Source organism: Camelus dromedarius, chromosome 1, assembly GCF_036321535.1.
Source record: "Camelus dromedarius isolate mCamDro1 chromosome 1, mCamDro1.pat, whole genome shotgun sequence".
NCBI classification, from domain to species: Eukaryota; Metazoa; Chordata; class Mammalia; order Artiodactyla; family Camelidae; genus Camelus; species Camelus dromedarius.
In genome coordinates this window covers 104426122-104443328 of record NC_087436.1, presented here as the reverse complement: position 1 = coordinate 104443328, position 17207 = coordinate 104426122, and the positions used below count along the sequence as shown (strand labels likewise).

General features: G+C 34.3%; 1 protein-coding gene across 6 annotated transcripts in view; it reads left to right on the top strand.

Moving 5' to 3' along the window:
* RBPJ (recombination signal binding protein for immunoglobulin kappa J region) overlaps positions 1-17207 on the top strand; it is a 199408-nt gene that overhangs the window by 156231 nt on the left and 25970 nt on the right. For 5 of the 6 annotated variants that reach the window (XM_031436374.2, XM_031436391.2, XM_031436365.2 and 2 more), the window contains one exon: positions 5083-5121. In XM_031436374.2, coding sequence (XP_031292234.1) covers positions 5083-5121 — 39 coding nt within the window. Of the gene's footprint in view, positions 1-5082; positions 5122-7888; positions 8059-17207 lie in introns of those variants that run through there. The other variant, XM_031436401.2, reaches the window with a different exon arrangement.

The following is a 17207-nucleotide window of genomic DNA, read 5'->3' as shown; positions in this document are numbered from 1 at the left end:
GCCAGTAGCTTGATCAGGAGGTTAGTGCTTCTCTGATTGTGGCCTTTTTTATTTTGATCTAATTTCAACTTACAGAAAAATTGCAAGAATATTACAAAGAAGTTCAGCCAGATACTTCAGTCATTAACATTTACCACATTTGCATTATCCCTCTGTGTATCTGCACGCACATGCATACACACACACACACTCTTTCCCTGAATCCTTTGAAGGTAAGTAGGCATCATGATTTTTTATCCCTAAATACTACAATGAATGTTTCAAAAAAAAAAAAGACATTCTCTTATGTGACCCCTGTACAGTTATCCAAACCAGGAAATTAAAATTAATATAATCCTATTCTCTATTCTACCATTTTATGTGGATTTTGTCAGTTGTCCAAATAACGTCCTTTTATAGAAGTAAATCTGGATAGTCTTGTATTCAGTGTTCATGTGCATTTAGTCTCTTCTAATCTGGGCCAGTTCCTCAGTTTTTTTGTCTTTCATAACCTTGATGCTATTAAAAGTGTAGTCCATTTATTTTGTTCACTATTCCACAATTTAGGTTGGTTATGTTTCCTCACGTTTAGATTTAGGGTATTTGTTATTTGTCAGTGATATCAGAGAAGTGATATTGTGCTCTTATGCGCCGTGTTAGGAAGCATTTGATATCAGTCTGTCCCATTCAGTCTCTTGAAATTGGAGTAGTTGCAGTGTCTCATTGCTCCCTCTTGTTGACACCATAGATTTTAAGACACATACTTTTTATAAAAGATCTTCATATGCAGTGTTAATGGATGCCCAATGCTGTGCTATCTGGGTGGTGGGGCTCATGGCAGTTGCAGATTAACTGGAGGCAGGCACCTGTAACCTAACCTGGTAATAACATTGGAGGTGCCTAAAAACCCAGATGCTGAGAATAGCTGGAGACTGAGGTCTCAGTCACCCCTCCTTTGCATCTTTCTCATCTTCCTGCTTCTCACAAACTGCTGATAGACTGTTACAAAGTTAAGTTTGTTGTTGTTGTCTTAATTGAAAAGGGAAAGGTAGACTAAAGGGACTTCAAAAATTAAGGAAACAGTGCTTTTCAAATGTTCTACCCAGTATGTTAGTAAGAAGGGGAGCATGTTTCTCCATTGATGGGGCCAGCTGCAAGCATGGCGTGTCTTTGACGTCTGCCCCATAGGATTTCTGATAGAACACATTTATTTGTTTAATAAATGTGATCCTTCAGGAGATTACATCATGCCTTGATTGTCTTTGTTGCAGTAGCCAAGATCACTAGTTACACCTTGATAAGTTTTGAGCATTATTGCTATTTATTAAATGTGGTTCTTAAGGTACCAGTAGGTTCAGAACTAGCAATTGAAGTGTGATGAAAGATGACATGTCTTGCTCAACGTTTTGTGAGTTAATACATAGGCTGTTTCCTGCCATAGATATAGAATGAATATGCTTTTAGAAGTAAAGTTACATTTACTTGAAATATATTTTTAATTGGCCAGATATTTATCTCTTCAGTCATGTTCAATAAGTATACTTGTTTCTAAAATTTTTGTGTTTATAAATTATATAGATGAACATCTTTGAACATAGTGGTGTCATCCATTTGTCCTAACAGCCTGTAAGTTCCATTAAGGGCATGGATTTTGTGTCTCTTGTTCACTGTTGTATACCAAGTACCTATACTTGGTCTGTACTAGGTGAATGAATGAATCTGGAGACAAGGACACACAACATGATGTGTAACTTTCTAATTAACCTCTTCTATTTTTTGTGAGTAAATTACTGAACAGCTTCCTAGTACCATTTGCTTTATGTTTCACATTACATGTTATCATAGAATATAGTGACAACATGTATCACCTATGTTTCCTTCTACTGGTGGAATGACCAGGTATGGATTCTTGAGGGTATAAATCAAGTTTCCTTATTTTTCCCTGATCAAAATGCTTTTTCGTTTCACTATCGTAAATCATGGTTCAAAAATTCCAGTACTTTTTTGAACGATATAAAATTTATATACTATTTACAGCAGATTCGATGTAAAATTTGGTTTAATTATGAGTGGTTTGTTCATGCTTTCTTTTCTACTTTTTTCCTGCAAATAGTGCACCAGTGTATCATCTTAATTTATTTTAGTTTCATTTCTGCATTAAGCAGAAAATTGGTGAAATACAGAAAAACAGAGGAAATTACTTTTAGTTCTACACCCAAGGGCAGAATAGTTTCCCACATGACTTGAGCTTGCTTTTCTAGCTGGCTCCATGCTTTTAAAATCGAAATTTTAATATTGTTACTAGATGATATTCTAGCAGTATAATTACTAAATTATTTATATTTAAAATTTTTTTCTTATCTTTCTGCACCCCATCTTTTGATTTTTGACCTGGTTTTCTTGTGTGAAGACTCTGTTAACTAGAAAAGGTGTTAGGATGGTGAAGTTCTGATAACCTTTATCGTGTTTGTCCTTAATATATTTGTGGTCATATATACTTCCTTAACAGATGTGGTTAATATAGAAGGAAATGTATCCGTTGTGGGAGAAAACAATATTGCATCTCCACCATGAGCAAAAAGAAGTTAAGTAAAGTGTATGCAGGTTTTTTAAAAAAAATTTTATTGAAATATAATTGATTTACAGTGTATTAGTTTCAAGTGTACAGTAAAGTGATTCAGTGTTTTTGTGTATGAGAGAGAGTATATTCTTCTTCAGATTCTTTTCCATTATAGGTTAATTTTTAAAACTTACTTGAAAATTCTAATGGATTGGCAGATATGTGGGAACCTCAGTACTATTTATAGGTAGGAACTACTATGTTTAATGATTGATGGCAACTTTTTAAAAATCCTCACACTGCCAGGTATATGAAATAGAATTACTGAATGAATAATGAACATTTTCCCTAGCTATTTCTATTTTGAATAGAAGATCATTGTTAACTTAGAAAAGGAAAGCTAGCGAACTAAAGTAAAATGAATTTGCTAGCTTAAAATTATACCTAAGACATATACTTTGGATAATTTAAGTTTTCTTGAGCTACAGTGTTGTATGAGCATTCCTAAGTAAGGTGGCTCATAGGCTTTGTGTTTTTTGTTCAGCAATCCCAACCTGAGGGAAAACTGTACAGAATATAACAAGAAGAGAAGGACATGGGTATAATCAACTTTATATAAACTAACTTTTGCTTGTTATTTTTTAAGAAAGGCCAGAATCATAGCTTTTTTTCCTTTAAACATGTAACAGGATTGGTTATTACATTTAATCAAAACTATGCTTTGGAGGGGAGGGTATAGCTCAAGTGGTAGAGCTCATGCTTGGCATACACAAGGTCCCGGGTTCAATCCCAGTACCTCTTCTGAAGATAAATAAATAAGTAAACCTAACTACCCCTTGCCCCCCTAAAATTTTTTTTTTAAACTGCGTTACACAGTGTGCATAAAATTTGAGAAACCTGTTGACTCAAATGAGATTGACAACCTGCAATATCAAAACGATAGATTGGATAGCAGTGGCTCTTTGTTACAATAAGGAATTAACTCAGTATTTCATAAAATCAGAAGTGTCCCTAGGGTACTTAAGGATCTATTTATTTATTTTTTTGCATTGTTAAGTATACCATGCACCTATTATGAAATGTGTCTTACAGAAGAGTGGTCTAAACTTCGTTCATCCAATTTTGTTTCTGATTTAGTTGTTAACACATATGTTAGTAGATATCTTGTTTTAAAAACAGATTACAGGTAAAGATAAAAAATTTGTATCAGCCTGTCTCACCATCCCTTACTGCAAAAGGGAGAGGCAACTTAATCTTTGAATTATAATCAGCCTCTGAGTAATTGATAGCTGACTGTTGTTACTTCTGCTTTTGAAAAGTGGTTATTTTGATTGCATAATAAATACTACATCATGAATTTTCTTCAGTCACTTATGTTTAAAGATAGACCTTCTTTCTGTAGTAGATAATTCTTGAAGTTTTGTGTGTTGTGCATCAGATTAGTAGAGGAAAATGAATCTTGATAAGTGTAGGATACATATAGTATCTTGGTATAACTTGACAGTTTTAAATATGTAGACCTATATGAATTTTATTAAATAATTAGAATTTAGTTCATGATGAACTAAATGCTTCCATAAATTTTCTCAAAAAAACAATTTCTTATTCTTCCCCCATTCTAATACATACAGTAACCATTAGTTTTAATGAGATAAACAGGAATGTGATGCGTGTGCATTAAAGAGAGGATTGAGATTGCACACAACAATTATTGGAGATGCTTTATTATATACTGAAGAAGCAGTTTAATCTCAACATTTATAAAATTTCTAGCCTTAGGTTGGTGCCTAGATAGAACAATGTATCATTTTGAAATGCTGTTCAAGCCTAGCAGGCAAATGGCTGTGTTCCATTCCTCCTGTTTTCTATGGGGGTAGGAGTGATGTTGCACAAGCATGCTATATGGTTGTTAAATTCACCTAATGGATATTTAAAAAAAGGATATGGACAGATATTTTAATCAACATTGTTGTTAATCTAATTTTGAAAGTATTTCAGAGAACCAAAAAACAAAATTTGGACTTCAATTTTGAGTGCAGTGGATCTCCTAGTCATGTGATAAACCTATGTTAAAATTCTGTGTTGGATCCCAAAGGGTGCTTGATGGTTGGAGTTATTAGCTACTGCAGAGGGCAGTGGCGTTATGATGCTCATTGAAAAGTTTTATCTCATTTGTTAACTGTTTCTCTCTCTAAAATTTTCACCACTTTAAGCCTTTAGGTAGATTCTGGCTAGACCCCAATTTGCTTCTCTTTAAAAAGAATAACTCTGCTCTTAAATTTATACATGAAGAAGTAATTTAAAGATTGTCTTAAACTTCTTGGTTTTTGTAAAGTATTCTATATCCACTCTACTTAGGAACAATTTTATTTAGAGTATATATTTTGTTATTACTGGGTATAGGTATTTATTAGAGGATTTCTTTTTACACTAGTCTTCAGTAGGTTGACATATAAATCAATGAGATTTCATGGTACCTGAAAAGCTTACTGTGGAGTGCGTCATACAGCCCATTAAATTTTCTTTTTCTTATTTTTTTCCAGAAAATTTGGTGAGCGGCCTCCACCTAAACGACTTACTAGGTAAGCATTATATTAGTCTTTCACTCAAACATTTCATTAAAGTGTTAGATCCTGTTATTTTGGAAACTGTATTAGATGTTCTTGAAAAGAATTATTCAAATAATGGTATTTGGATCATAGAAGCTTATTCCCATTCTCCCTCCTCCACGTCTCCCCTTTTCCTTCCCACAAAAACCGGGCAAGAGGATACAGTTCAAAGGGGAAAATGAAACCTTTCAAGAATTAATATTGAGTATTATAGTAAATATAACAAGGGCTAGAATGTAAAGATAGCTTCTTCTGTCTTAACGTCATTTAGCTAATCACAATTTGTTGATTACAGATGGGACTTGAAAGATACTTAAATGCTTTTAGAAAAAAATTTTTAAAGGTTTTATCCATTTTTAATGAGACTAAATATTTTACTGTGTTCTAATTATATAATTTTACAGTATACATTTTAATTACAAATATTAAATTTAAAACTATTAGTCTTAAACATGATTTGTTAAATTTCTAGCAGTGATTGTAAAATAAAAAGTAAGACATTCAGTTCTACAGTTACAGTCCTAGACTTAATGCTATCCTGCATTGTTAGACTCTTTCAAGAAAATTGTATGCATATATAAACATACCTTTTCCTTTTTGAATCTGGTATCATGCTCTGTCATTGTTCTGTGAACTATAGATCTCATGCCTTGTTTTTAATGTCTCCATAGTTTTCCATTGTCTTCACACTGCTCTTTATTTGACACTTCACATTGATGGCCACTTGGGTTATTTCCACATTATTGCTATTATTAGAAAAGCTGTTTCCCTCAAAGAATGATGAGGGACATACCAGAAGGACACACAAATCATGGGCACTTTGGTCATCAAAATAAATAATGATAGTAATGTCACAGATACAGAAAACAAACTTATGGTTACCAAAGGGGAAAGGTAGGAGTGGGAGGTATAAATTAGGAGCTTGGGATTAGCAAATGCAAACTACTCTATATAAAATATATGAACAACAAGGTCCTATTGTATAGCACAGAGAACTATATTCAATATTTTGTAATAAACTATAATGAAAAAGAATCTGAAAAAGAATATATATATACACACACAGGTATGATATAACTGAATCACTTTGCTGTGCATCAGAATCTAATCAACATTTTGTAAATCAGCTATACTTCAGTTAAAAAAAATAATGACAGTAATGGATTAAAACTCAAAATAAAATGACAGTTTGGAAGTCTGCACTAAGTTAAATAAATGATTCAATAAATGGAGGAGAAGAGATAGCTTTTCTTTACGGAAGAATTCCACCTAATAAATGTAGAAGGAATGATGGAACTAGGAAACCACACTTTGGCAACCACTACAGTGATAATTGTTTGAGACAAAAATCATTGGTGAATGTTTAAACTACTGGTTTAAAGTCTGATGAGAAACAAAGTATTTTTATAGTGTCTAAGCATATCCTCATGAAGTAAGCGTTAATTATAAAGTGAAAAATAGTAACATGACAGTGAAGAAACCTGGCAGATACCATCTCAATTAAGTGATCTGAATTAACATCATTAACAAAGGAAAGATAAATGTCACATGCATCCTGAGGACATAATATCACTTTTGTGGTGTTCTTGCCCGAAATGCATAAACTAAATCTAAGCATAAGGAGACATCAGACAGACACAAATGGAAGGGCATTCTGTAAAATAAATAGCAAAAGACTGCGGAATACCGGAGTAAAGGAGACCAAAAAGCTAAGTTAAACATGACAAATTCAACTAAATCTGTGCCAGTAACAAATTTTACTTGTACCCTAAAAGTGAAGTTGGCAAATGTTTTCTGTAACGGACCAGAGAATCAACGTGTTAGGTTTTGAGGGCCACATTGAGTTTGTTGTGACTTTTCAGCTCTGTTCTTGTATCCCTAAATCAGCCATAGACAATATGTAAATGAATAGGGTGTCCCTGTTCCAGCTCAACTTAATTTAATTTAAAAACAACAAAACAGACTGGTAGCCTTTCTGGCTTGAGGGTAATAGTTTCTCAACACCATTTCCCTTTATTGGGGAAAGGACATTAGAGGGACAGTTGGAAACATTTGAATAAAATCTGTAGATAAAGGTATATCAGTGATAATTACATTGTGATTGTATAAGAAAATATCTTTGTTTTTAGGAAATAAACACAAGTATTTTAGGTAAAAAGGCTTAATGTCTACAATGTGCTCTTAAATGGTTTTAAATACATAAGATACAAATATGGTAAAATGTTAACATTTGGAGAGTCTTGGAGAAATGGGGAGTAGGAATTTTTTGTACTATTTCTGTAACTTCTGTATGTCTGAAATTACATAAAAATTTAAAAAAATTTTAAGGCGTTTTGTAAATATTTCTGATCAAGTCGGCTAGGAAAATATAACTTATCTCACAGATCCATGTAAATGTATTTTCAGTTACTTGTTTTTATATATCTTGAAGAAATTAAACTGGAATTGCTTAATTCACATGTATAGGCATTTTGAAATTTAAAATTTAATAGATAATTATTTTTATTTTGTTACCAACAGCAATAGGTTCAAGTGACTGCTAACAATAAAATATATTTTGATGAATAAATGACTTTAATGGATACTTCTATAAAAATAGCAATCAATATGATGATAATAAATATCATACAAGGGAATTTTTTCCCCTTAAATATATACAATAATATAGTTAGGTCCCATCTACTTTATCATGATTTTCCATTTACCCTTCAAGCAGTTTTCCCTGTTTGGAAAATTTTAGTAGCTTTTAGGACTTCTGCTTCTGGCCAAGATGGAGTAACAGGGACCGGAATTACTCTTCGGCCTGAAACAACTAAAAACCTGGAAAAAATATATGAAACAGCGGTTTTCAAGATATTGGACGACAGGCAAGAGAGGACAGTGATCCTTGAGAGACAGGAAACAAATGAGGTGAGCCTTGCAGTTGCCCCAGCTCAGTGCCTGGAGAAAGTTTCCAGGACAGGAGGTAGGGAGGGGGAATCCAGGTGGAGCCTAGTAAGCACCTTGTGTTGTGGAAATGCAGCTGGGAATGTAGGGCGGCTAAAGTGGCCAGCATTCTTAGGGCAGAGAACTGAAGAGGAAAGAGCTGTGCATAGTTTCAGAAATATGTAGAAGGTCCTCTCTAGTCTTGAGTTGAGTATTGATCAGCAGGTGATCAACCTTTGTGGGTAACAACAAGTTCAAGAATCAGAGGAAAGAATTCCTTGAGCTTCCTCAATGCTATGAGTTATGCCTGTTCTTAGTAGCCAGAGTGGAAAAAGTCTCATAATTCACATTAATTCACTAGAGTATTCAGAAGGGTTTTGTTTCAGTAATGGTGCAAAATTAAAACTAGACTAAATGCTCCTCTGGTTTCACCTAACAAAACTTAAAAGCAAAATTGAAAGGATCAAACTCTTCAAATAACTTAATTGTGTACCAAAACAAAGCTCAAGAATATTTAAAGAAATAGAAAAATAACTAACACTCAAAAAGATAGTAAAATCCATTGTCTTAACATCTGGTTAGAATACATCAGTCCTAAAAAGCAGGAAAATGCGATTCATAATGAGAAAAATCAGTCAATTAAAACCAACTGAGAAATGACACATGATAGAAGTAGACAAAGATGTTAAAACAGTTACATTTATTTGTCTTCTATATGAGTGTGCAGACTTTTTCTTGAAGGGTAAGATGGTAAATATTTTAGTTTTTGTGGCCCAAATAGCCTCTGTTGTAACTACCCAACTCTGTTGCAGCACAAAAGCAGCCATAGATAATGTGTAAACCAATGGAGATGTCTGTATATTGGAGAATAACTTTATTTCTAAAATAGTCAGTGGATCAGATTTGGTTTATAGACTTTAATTGCAGATCCTCAAGCCAAAGGAAAGAGTGAACAAGTTAAATAGAGGACATGGAAGATTAAAAAGGGAAGAACCAAATCAAATTTCTAGAGAAGAAAACTATTTAAATGGAAAAAAGACACTTGATGGTATTAATTACAGATATATGCTGTTAAAGAAGAGATTAATGAACTTGAAGACATAGCAATAGGAACTCCAAAATGAAGAAGATGTCTGGAAAAAGAGATCATCATGAGGTGTGGATTACATTCAAATGGACTAATATACATGTAATTGGAGTCATTGAAGGGAAAGGTATGACTGAAAGAATATATGAAGATATAAATGGCTGAAAATTTTCTAAATTTTGTAGAAACTATAAAACCATGGTTCCAAGAAGCTCAATGAACTCTAAGTGTAAAAACTATTGTTGTTTTAAACCACATCATCATCAAATTGCTTAAAGTCAATGATAAAGAGAAAATGTAAAAAGCAACAGAGGAAAGAGATATATACAAAGGAACAAAGACAAGGATGACAGACTTTTCATCTGAAACCCTGCTGGGGAGAAGACAGTGGAATAAGAGCTTTAAAGTACTCAAGGGGAAAATATGACAAGTTAGAATTCTGTACCCAGCAAAGGCAAAATAAAGACCTTTTTTAGGTATAAGAAACTGAAAAAGAATTAATCACAAACAAGTCTGAGCTACAAGAAATGTTAAAGAAATCCTTCAAGCAAAAGGATAATCATAGCAAATAGAAATCTAATTCTGTACAGATTACTAGTATCAAGAATGAGAAAGGTGATGTCACTGCAGATTCTATAGATATTTAAAGGATAACAAGCAAATATTAGAAATAACTTTCTGCCAATAAACTCAACAACTTTTGAAGAAATGCACAAATTCCTCGAAACTGGCAAACCACCAAAGCTTACTCAAGAAGAAAGAGATAACCTGAATAGTCTTATATCCAAATAAATTGAACTTGTAATTGTAAACCTTCCTACATAGAAAACTTGAGGCTCAGATGATTTCATTGTTGAATTCTACCAGATATGTGAGAAATAAATTATGCCAGTTCTATAGATATCCTTCCAGAAAACTGGAGAGCAGAAATATTTCCTGGTTCATTTTGTTAGGACAGCAATGCCCTGTTACTAGAACAAAGACATTAAAAGAAAATAAAACTGTAGACTGATATCCTTATGAGCACAGTTGTAAGAAGTCTTAATAGTTTTTCAAAATGAATCCAACAATATATTAAAGGGATAATAGAACATCATGACCAAATGAGCTTTATCTCAGAAATGGATGCCAGTGTGTCATTTTAATCTATTTATAGAACAAAAAAGGAAAATAATATGGTCATCTCATTGCATTTAGAAAAAACTTTTGACATTCATTCTTGATTATAATTTTCATCAAACTAGGAATAGAAGGGAATTTCCTCATTCTGATAAAGGATACCTATGAACAAAATGTCACACCATACTAATTTTGAAAGATAATATTTTCCCTTAAGATCAGGAACAATGCAAGAGCGTCCACTCTTAACCACTTCCATTTAACGTACTTGAGGTTCTAATTAGTACAGTAAGGCCAGAAAAAGAAAGGAAAGGCAGCCAAACTGGAAAGAGGTAAATCATTCTTTATTTGTAGATGTCATGATTTTCTGCACAGGAAATTCTATGGAATCTTTAAAAAAAAAAGTATTAAAACTAATAAATGAGTTTAGCAAGGTGGTAGGCTACATGACCAATGTATAAAATATACAAAAATGAATTATTTTTTATACTTGTCATGAACAGTGGGAAATTGAAATTTTAAAAACTACCACTTATAGTAGCTTCAAAAAGTATGTAATTCTTAGGAAAAAATCTGATACAAGATGTGCAAAAACTATATACTAGAAAGTACAAAACACTGCTCAGAAGTCCTAAGTAAATGTTCTTTGGGCAGAAGACTCAATATTGTTAAGAGGTCAGTTCTTCCCAAATTTGTCTATGGATTCAATGTAATCCCAATCAAAATTTCAGTGGGCTTTTCTTGTAACAGTTGACAAGCTGTTTCTAAAATTTATAATGGAAATGTAAATGACCTAGTATAGCCAGAACAACCTTGAAAAAGGACGGTAAGAACTTACTACCTGATTTCAAAACTCCTTAGATAGGTACATTAATCATGGATGGTACTGGCTTAAAGACAACCAAGTAGATCATTGTAACAGAATGGTGGTCAGAAGTTGTTCTTGAGAGAAGGTTTTCAATCGAGGTCAAAGGCAATAAAGTTAGATAAAGGATTTTTAACAAAGGATTCTGGAGTAATTGGATATCCATATGCTCGTACCACTTAAATAACATAGTTATTTTGATAACTATGATTCATACCTAGAACCGTATGCAAAAATTAGATCAAAATAGACCTAAATGTAAAACTTAACTTCATCAAAATTAGAAACAAAGTGTTTATAACCAGATTATGGAAAGAACTCTCAAAAGTCAATAATAAGGAAATAACCCATTTTTAAATGGGAAAATGATTTGAACAGAGACTTCTCCAAATAATATATACATAAGGTAAATGACCATTAGAGAAATGCAAATTAAGACTACAGTGAAATACCACTACAGGCATACCTTGGAGATAATGTATGTTCAATTCCAGACTACTGTGAAAAAGTGAATATTGCAAATCAGGCAAGTTACACAAATTTTGTTGTTTGCCAGGGCATATAAAAGTTACATTTATACTATATTATAATAGCATCATGTCTAAGATGTTGTGGCCTTATGTCCAAAAGAAAAAACTTAAAAAATAATGCATTGGAAATATGGCGCCGATAGACTTGTTTGGTGCATAGTTGCCACAGACCTTCAATTTAAAAAAAAACAAACCCCACAGTATCTGTGAAGCGCAGTACAGTGCCACACAATAAAATGAGGTCTGCCTGCCTACATATACCTGTTAGGAATAACGAATACTGTCATACAGTGGTGGGCATGTAAGATAGTCCAACAACTTAGGAAAGTAACTTGGCACCTAAGAAGTTAAACGTTCCCCGACCATATGGCCTAGCCATTCCATTCTTACATATTTAGTTAAGAAAAAGGAAAATATGTGTTAATGCAAAGATTGAAAAGGAAGTGTTAGTCATAATAGCCACACAGCATAATCCAGAACAGGTAAATGGATCAACAAATTGTGTATTCACTACACTGAGTTTCTATTCAGCAGTGAAAAAGAATGAACTGTTGATACATGCAACAATGTAGATGAATCTTAGGATAATTGTGTTCAATTTTCTAAAGAAGTCAAGAAAAAATACATACTATATGATTCCATTTATATAAAATAGAAAATGCAAACTGATGTAACAAAGCAGATCTGTGGTTTCTTGGTGTTTGGTGGGGAGGCAGAAGGGAAACTTAGGAATGATGACTGTCTTTCTAGACTGTGGTGATGGTGTATATAGATGCCCAAACTCACCAAACTGTATACTTGAAAATAAGTGCAGAAGATCCCACATATAAGTGATATCATATGCTATTTGTCTTTCTTTGTCTGACTTCACTCAATATGATGATCTCTAGGCCAATCCATGTTGCTGCAAATGGCATATTTCATTCTTTTTAATGGCTGAGTAGTATTCCATTGAGAAAGAGAGAGAGAGAGAGAGAGAGAGAGAGAGAGTGTGTGTGTGTGTGTGTGTACACCACAACTTCTTTATTCAGTCATCTGGCAGTGGTTGTTTGGGTTGCTTCCTACTTCAATTTGAAAAATTAAAAGTACTAAAAGCACTATCTTGATCACCCCTCTCCCCCCAAATACCTGAAAAGAAATTAGTATATCTTCTAAAAGAGAATTTAGATAACGTTCATTTCTGTTTAAACCTCTCAAAGAGGGCAGACTTACAGATTTTTATTCTTAATTATCAAAACTATTTACCTAAACAGTTTGGATAGAAAAGAAGACTGGAATACAAAATCGATTCCCAGTTCTGTGATAAAGACCTAACCTTGATCCCAAAGTTAAAAATCAGAGTTTCCCCTTTTGATAGTATAGCAAATTTAGTTCCCATCTGGCTCTTTTTCACCATATTTTCCCATTTCTTCTTTAAAGAGTTTTCCCTGTTACAAAAACTTTAGTCTTAAATATCTTAAAAGGAATTTTATATCCACTTTCATTGAGGTATATGAGGAGTGGGCAGTTTCATTCAGTTTCCCTTTTAAAAAAACAAACTTTTAAACCTACCTATCATATCCTAACTCCTATCTTCCAAAATTATGCAATATTGAAAAGTGTGTTGTTATATAGGGGACAATATTTTAGGTAGTGTTCGAAAAGCACAGCATTTAAATTTTTGATTAAGAGTAGTTAACACTGTGTACTATTCAGCGTTTCGCCTTTTTTAAGTGTTACATTCTTTCAGAAATACAGATAGTAGGAGTTGGTAACTCTCAGGGGCATCCCATCCTCTTGAAATAGTCCCCTTAATGTGGTACACAGGTGTAAATGACTTCACTGTGGATTAAAAACCAACACAGAATAACCAGATCTTATACTGAGTTATAGAAACGACTGTTCTTTTATTGTGGAGACTTCTCATTTTATCATTTAGGGCCTGATGTCATCAGTGAAAACACTAGCTGTCAACGCAGTTAGGTGTCAAGTCTCCAGGCATGCTGGACAGATCACAGTGAGTGTGCTCATTCCTCATGTAAGAACAGGTCTGTGCTCTGAAGTTATGACTGCAGCAGGCCTGTACCACATGCTTTAAAAAAAACCATAGATGTTATTCAGCATAACACACCATTGTACTAAGTGACTTGGTCCTGTTGTCAATAACCAAAAAGTAAGAACTTGAATCTTGGAGACCCTTGCGTTGTAAGCAACCTTCAAAGGCTTGAGTATTAACTTTCTTCCCCTCTAACACTCCAGACTGATACCTACTAACTCATGCTTTTGCTTGAATTTATTTAGTACTGGGACTTCATTCACAGGGTTCATTTCTTTAAGGATTGCTGGAACAATTTTATGTTGTTTTCTCTGCTCAGAAAACCTTTTCTCCATCACTCGGTCTAACACGTTTTGAAGCCCCATCCCCTGTCAGTCTCACTGCCACACCTCTCTTTTATCATTGTACCTGTACATGCCTCCGTTACTGCCCTGTTCAGACTGTGGAAAAACTCAGTTTCTGAAGCTGTTTCTTGGCTTGCTTTGGAGATTGCCCCAAAGTAAGTAATAACCTCCTAAGGTAATAGTTAAGAAATAACCATAACCTCTTGTTGTCCACCTCAGCATGGGTTTTATTTATTTTGTAAATATTTCTGTATTTCCTGTATTGCTTTGGAGATTCCATTGTCTTTGAGTAAGATCCTTTTTTTTTTAAATTTTATTTTGAATCTCTTCTTTCCTATTCGTAGCATGCAGTTTTGAGAAGTGTTTTCTCTGCTTGGGGGAAAAACAAATCTTGGTCTAGTTTAACAGTTGGGAATACTGTATACAGATACTCTCTCTTCAAGGTTTAAGACTGAGTAGTCCTGCAGTTGGTTTCACTTTATTTGAGCTGGTTCTCTAAAACTTTGAAGGGAACATCTTAATTGCCAATCATAACTATTGTGGAAGTTACCTTGAGAAATGTTGTCTGAGATAATAAAGAAGACTTAACTGCCGGAATCTGACAGAATGAGAGCAGCTCCATGAGTTTGGCGTTTATGTGGGGGGACGGGCGGTGGTGGTGGTGGTCACATGTAAGTCTGGAATGCCTTTTGGCAGCATTCTGAAGAAGTGAGAAGAGTCCGGCTGAGCCTCCTGAACTCTCAGCTGTCTCCAAGTCCAATTTTGATGAAGAGTTTAAAAAAAAAATCACAAAACTTTATTAAATATCAGCCATGTGATGTACTTAATTGAATAAACAATTTTAGAATGTCTTTTATTTTGCAGCTTTTCTTTTAAAATCGTTTCAGTTTTTATTGCTTATGGAGGGATCAGCAAATGTTTCTATAAAAAGAGCCAAGTAGTACATATTTTAGGCTTTGAGATCCAGATGCTGTCTCTGTTGCAACCCTTTAAAAATGTAAAAGGCATTCTTAGCTTCTAAAAAGTACAGAAACAGGCTGCCAGCTTGCTTGTGACCTGTGGCCTATAGTACTGTTTCTCAAAGCATACTCTGCAGCTCTCTGAAATGTTTGCAGGTGGGGTGCGTGTGTGCAGTTACTTTGGAAACACTTGATACAACAAAATAGGTTCCTTTACTAGAAGACAGTTCGTGTTGGAACCTTTATTATCTGGGTTTGACAAGTGACAAAAATCCAACTTGAGAAGTACAGGGACTAATGCTGTTGGTAAGGATGGCTGGGTTTCCCATCTTTGTGGACCATTTCTCTCCTTGAGTACTTGGGGCTCGCTATGTTTAGCTGCCAGCTCAAATGCCTCCCCCCAAGCCCCCAACACACACAAACATGCACACGCACACGCACACGCACACACACTCACACACCTACTTCTGGTTTAAACCACTTGTTCACCGTTGGCACAATCACGGTGGTGTATGTAAGTGTGGTAAGAAAGTTAGAGGATCTATTTTCAGAAGAATGGGGGTTAACATCAAAAGAACATTCTTTTTGTGAATTTTGTTTGCAGTATTAAAAATTTTGAAATTTATCAAAGAAAACACAGCCAAAAATTTGACCAAGAGGATGATAGTTTAAACATGTCAAACTAGGATGACAATTGCCATGATTTCATGTTAGTAAAAACATTGACAAAATTAAAATTTCCACTTTGTAAACATTAAAGCTTTCATGTTTTAAGTAAGGAAACTTTCAGAAATAGTTGCTCCATTGTGTTCTTCAGATAATTTTTAATTGACTCATTCAGAATGAATATTTTATAAGGAATAATAATAAAGAATACACTTCAAAACCTGTTAGGAACTGTTTTAACAAATTATGAATTTTAGCTTTGTCAGTACTGGTTTTTAACAATGGAGGTATACAAAGTAGTAATTCTACTGGTGAGATTCTCATAGCACCTACGTTATGTTTTCCAGTGGTAAAATCTCCCTCATTCTTTCCTTAAAAGACATTGTGTGATTTTCTTATCTTATTGTTGGAATATGTTTGGTTTTCTTTGATCCATTGGTTTTCAACCCAAGTACCTCCCCTCACCCCCCGACATTTGGCAGTATCTGGAGACGTTTTTGGCTGTCACAACTCCAAAGGTGCTATTGGCTTCTAATGGGTAGAAGTTAGAGATGTTGACAGACACCCTGCAGTGCACAGGACAGCCCCTCACAACGAAGAATTGTTCTGTCCAGTACGTCCACAGTGCCGAAACGGAAACCGTACTTTGAATGAAAAGCACACGGGCTGTCAGTCCATGGGCTTTACTACTTGTGTTTCTTTTGAGTATATTGCCTTTAAAAAATTTAAAAAAAAAAAAGCTCCTTAAGATGCAGAATGAAGCTATCAGCCTTTAATTGCCAGAGAACATAATTTTAATGTTTCATGTTCTACTAACAGTTTTTTTTCTTGTTGAAAGAAGCTATTTGGCAAATTACTATTACAGGACAACTGTTATTAATGATTACTTAAAGTTCAAGTTGCTTTTTCAAGAACTTGTATTATAAATATAAAGGGAAAGGACAAGGAAAACTTGAGCTGTCATCTTGTATTCATCGTAAACACCTTGGGACCTGAACTCTTTTGTCATGTACGTTACTGTGAAGTTACTTCCAATACAAGCGACTAGCACAGTAATTAGTGCCTGGGGTGTAATAGGCTCTCAGTAAATCTTTAATGGGAAAATGGGTAAAAGTGCAGCATACCTATTATGTCTGCAGAATGTGTGCCTTGCAAGTCAGGTAAGATGCCTGATCACTTGCCTCCAGGTCTTTTTCAAGTTTGCTCTCAAACTTCAGTGGAATTCCTCTGGCCCCTTCTTCCCTCTCCCTCCTGCAGCCGTTCTAAGAAAATAATAATAGAGTTTACTGACACTCAGTAGTAGGGTTACTTAGAGTTACTTAATTTAAAGTATTTTTCACACTATGAACTATTACTGTCTTCGTTTTTTAACAGATGAGAAGACTCAGGCTTAGTGACAGGAGTTAAAATTCAGACCCCTGTCTGTTTTGTACCAAAGCTGTGCTCGTAGCCAGTGCAAAATATATGATGGTGTAATTTTGTCCACAAGAGCTAGACTAATTCTGAGTCCTGGAACTTCAGTATCATTT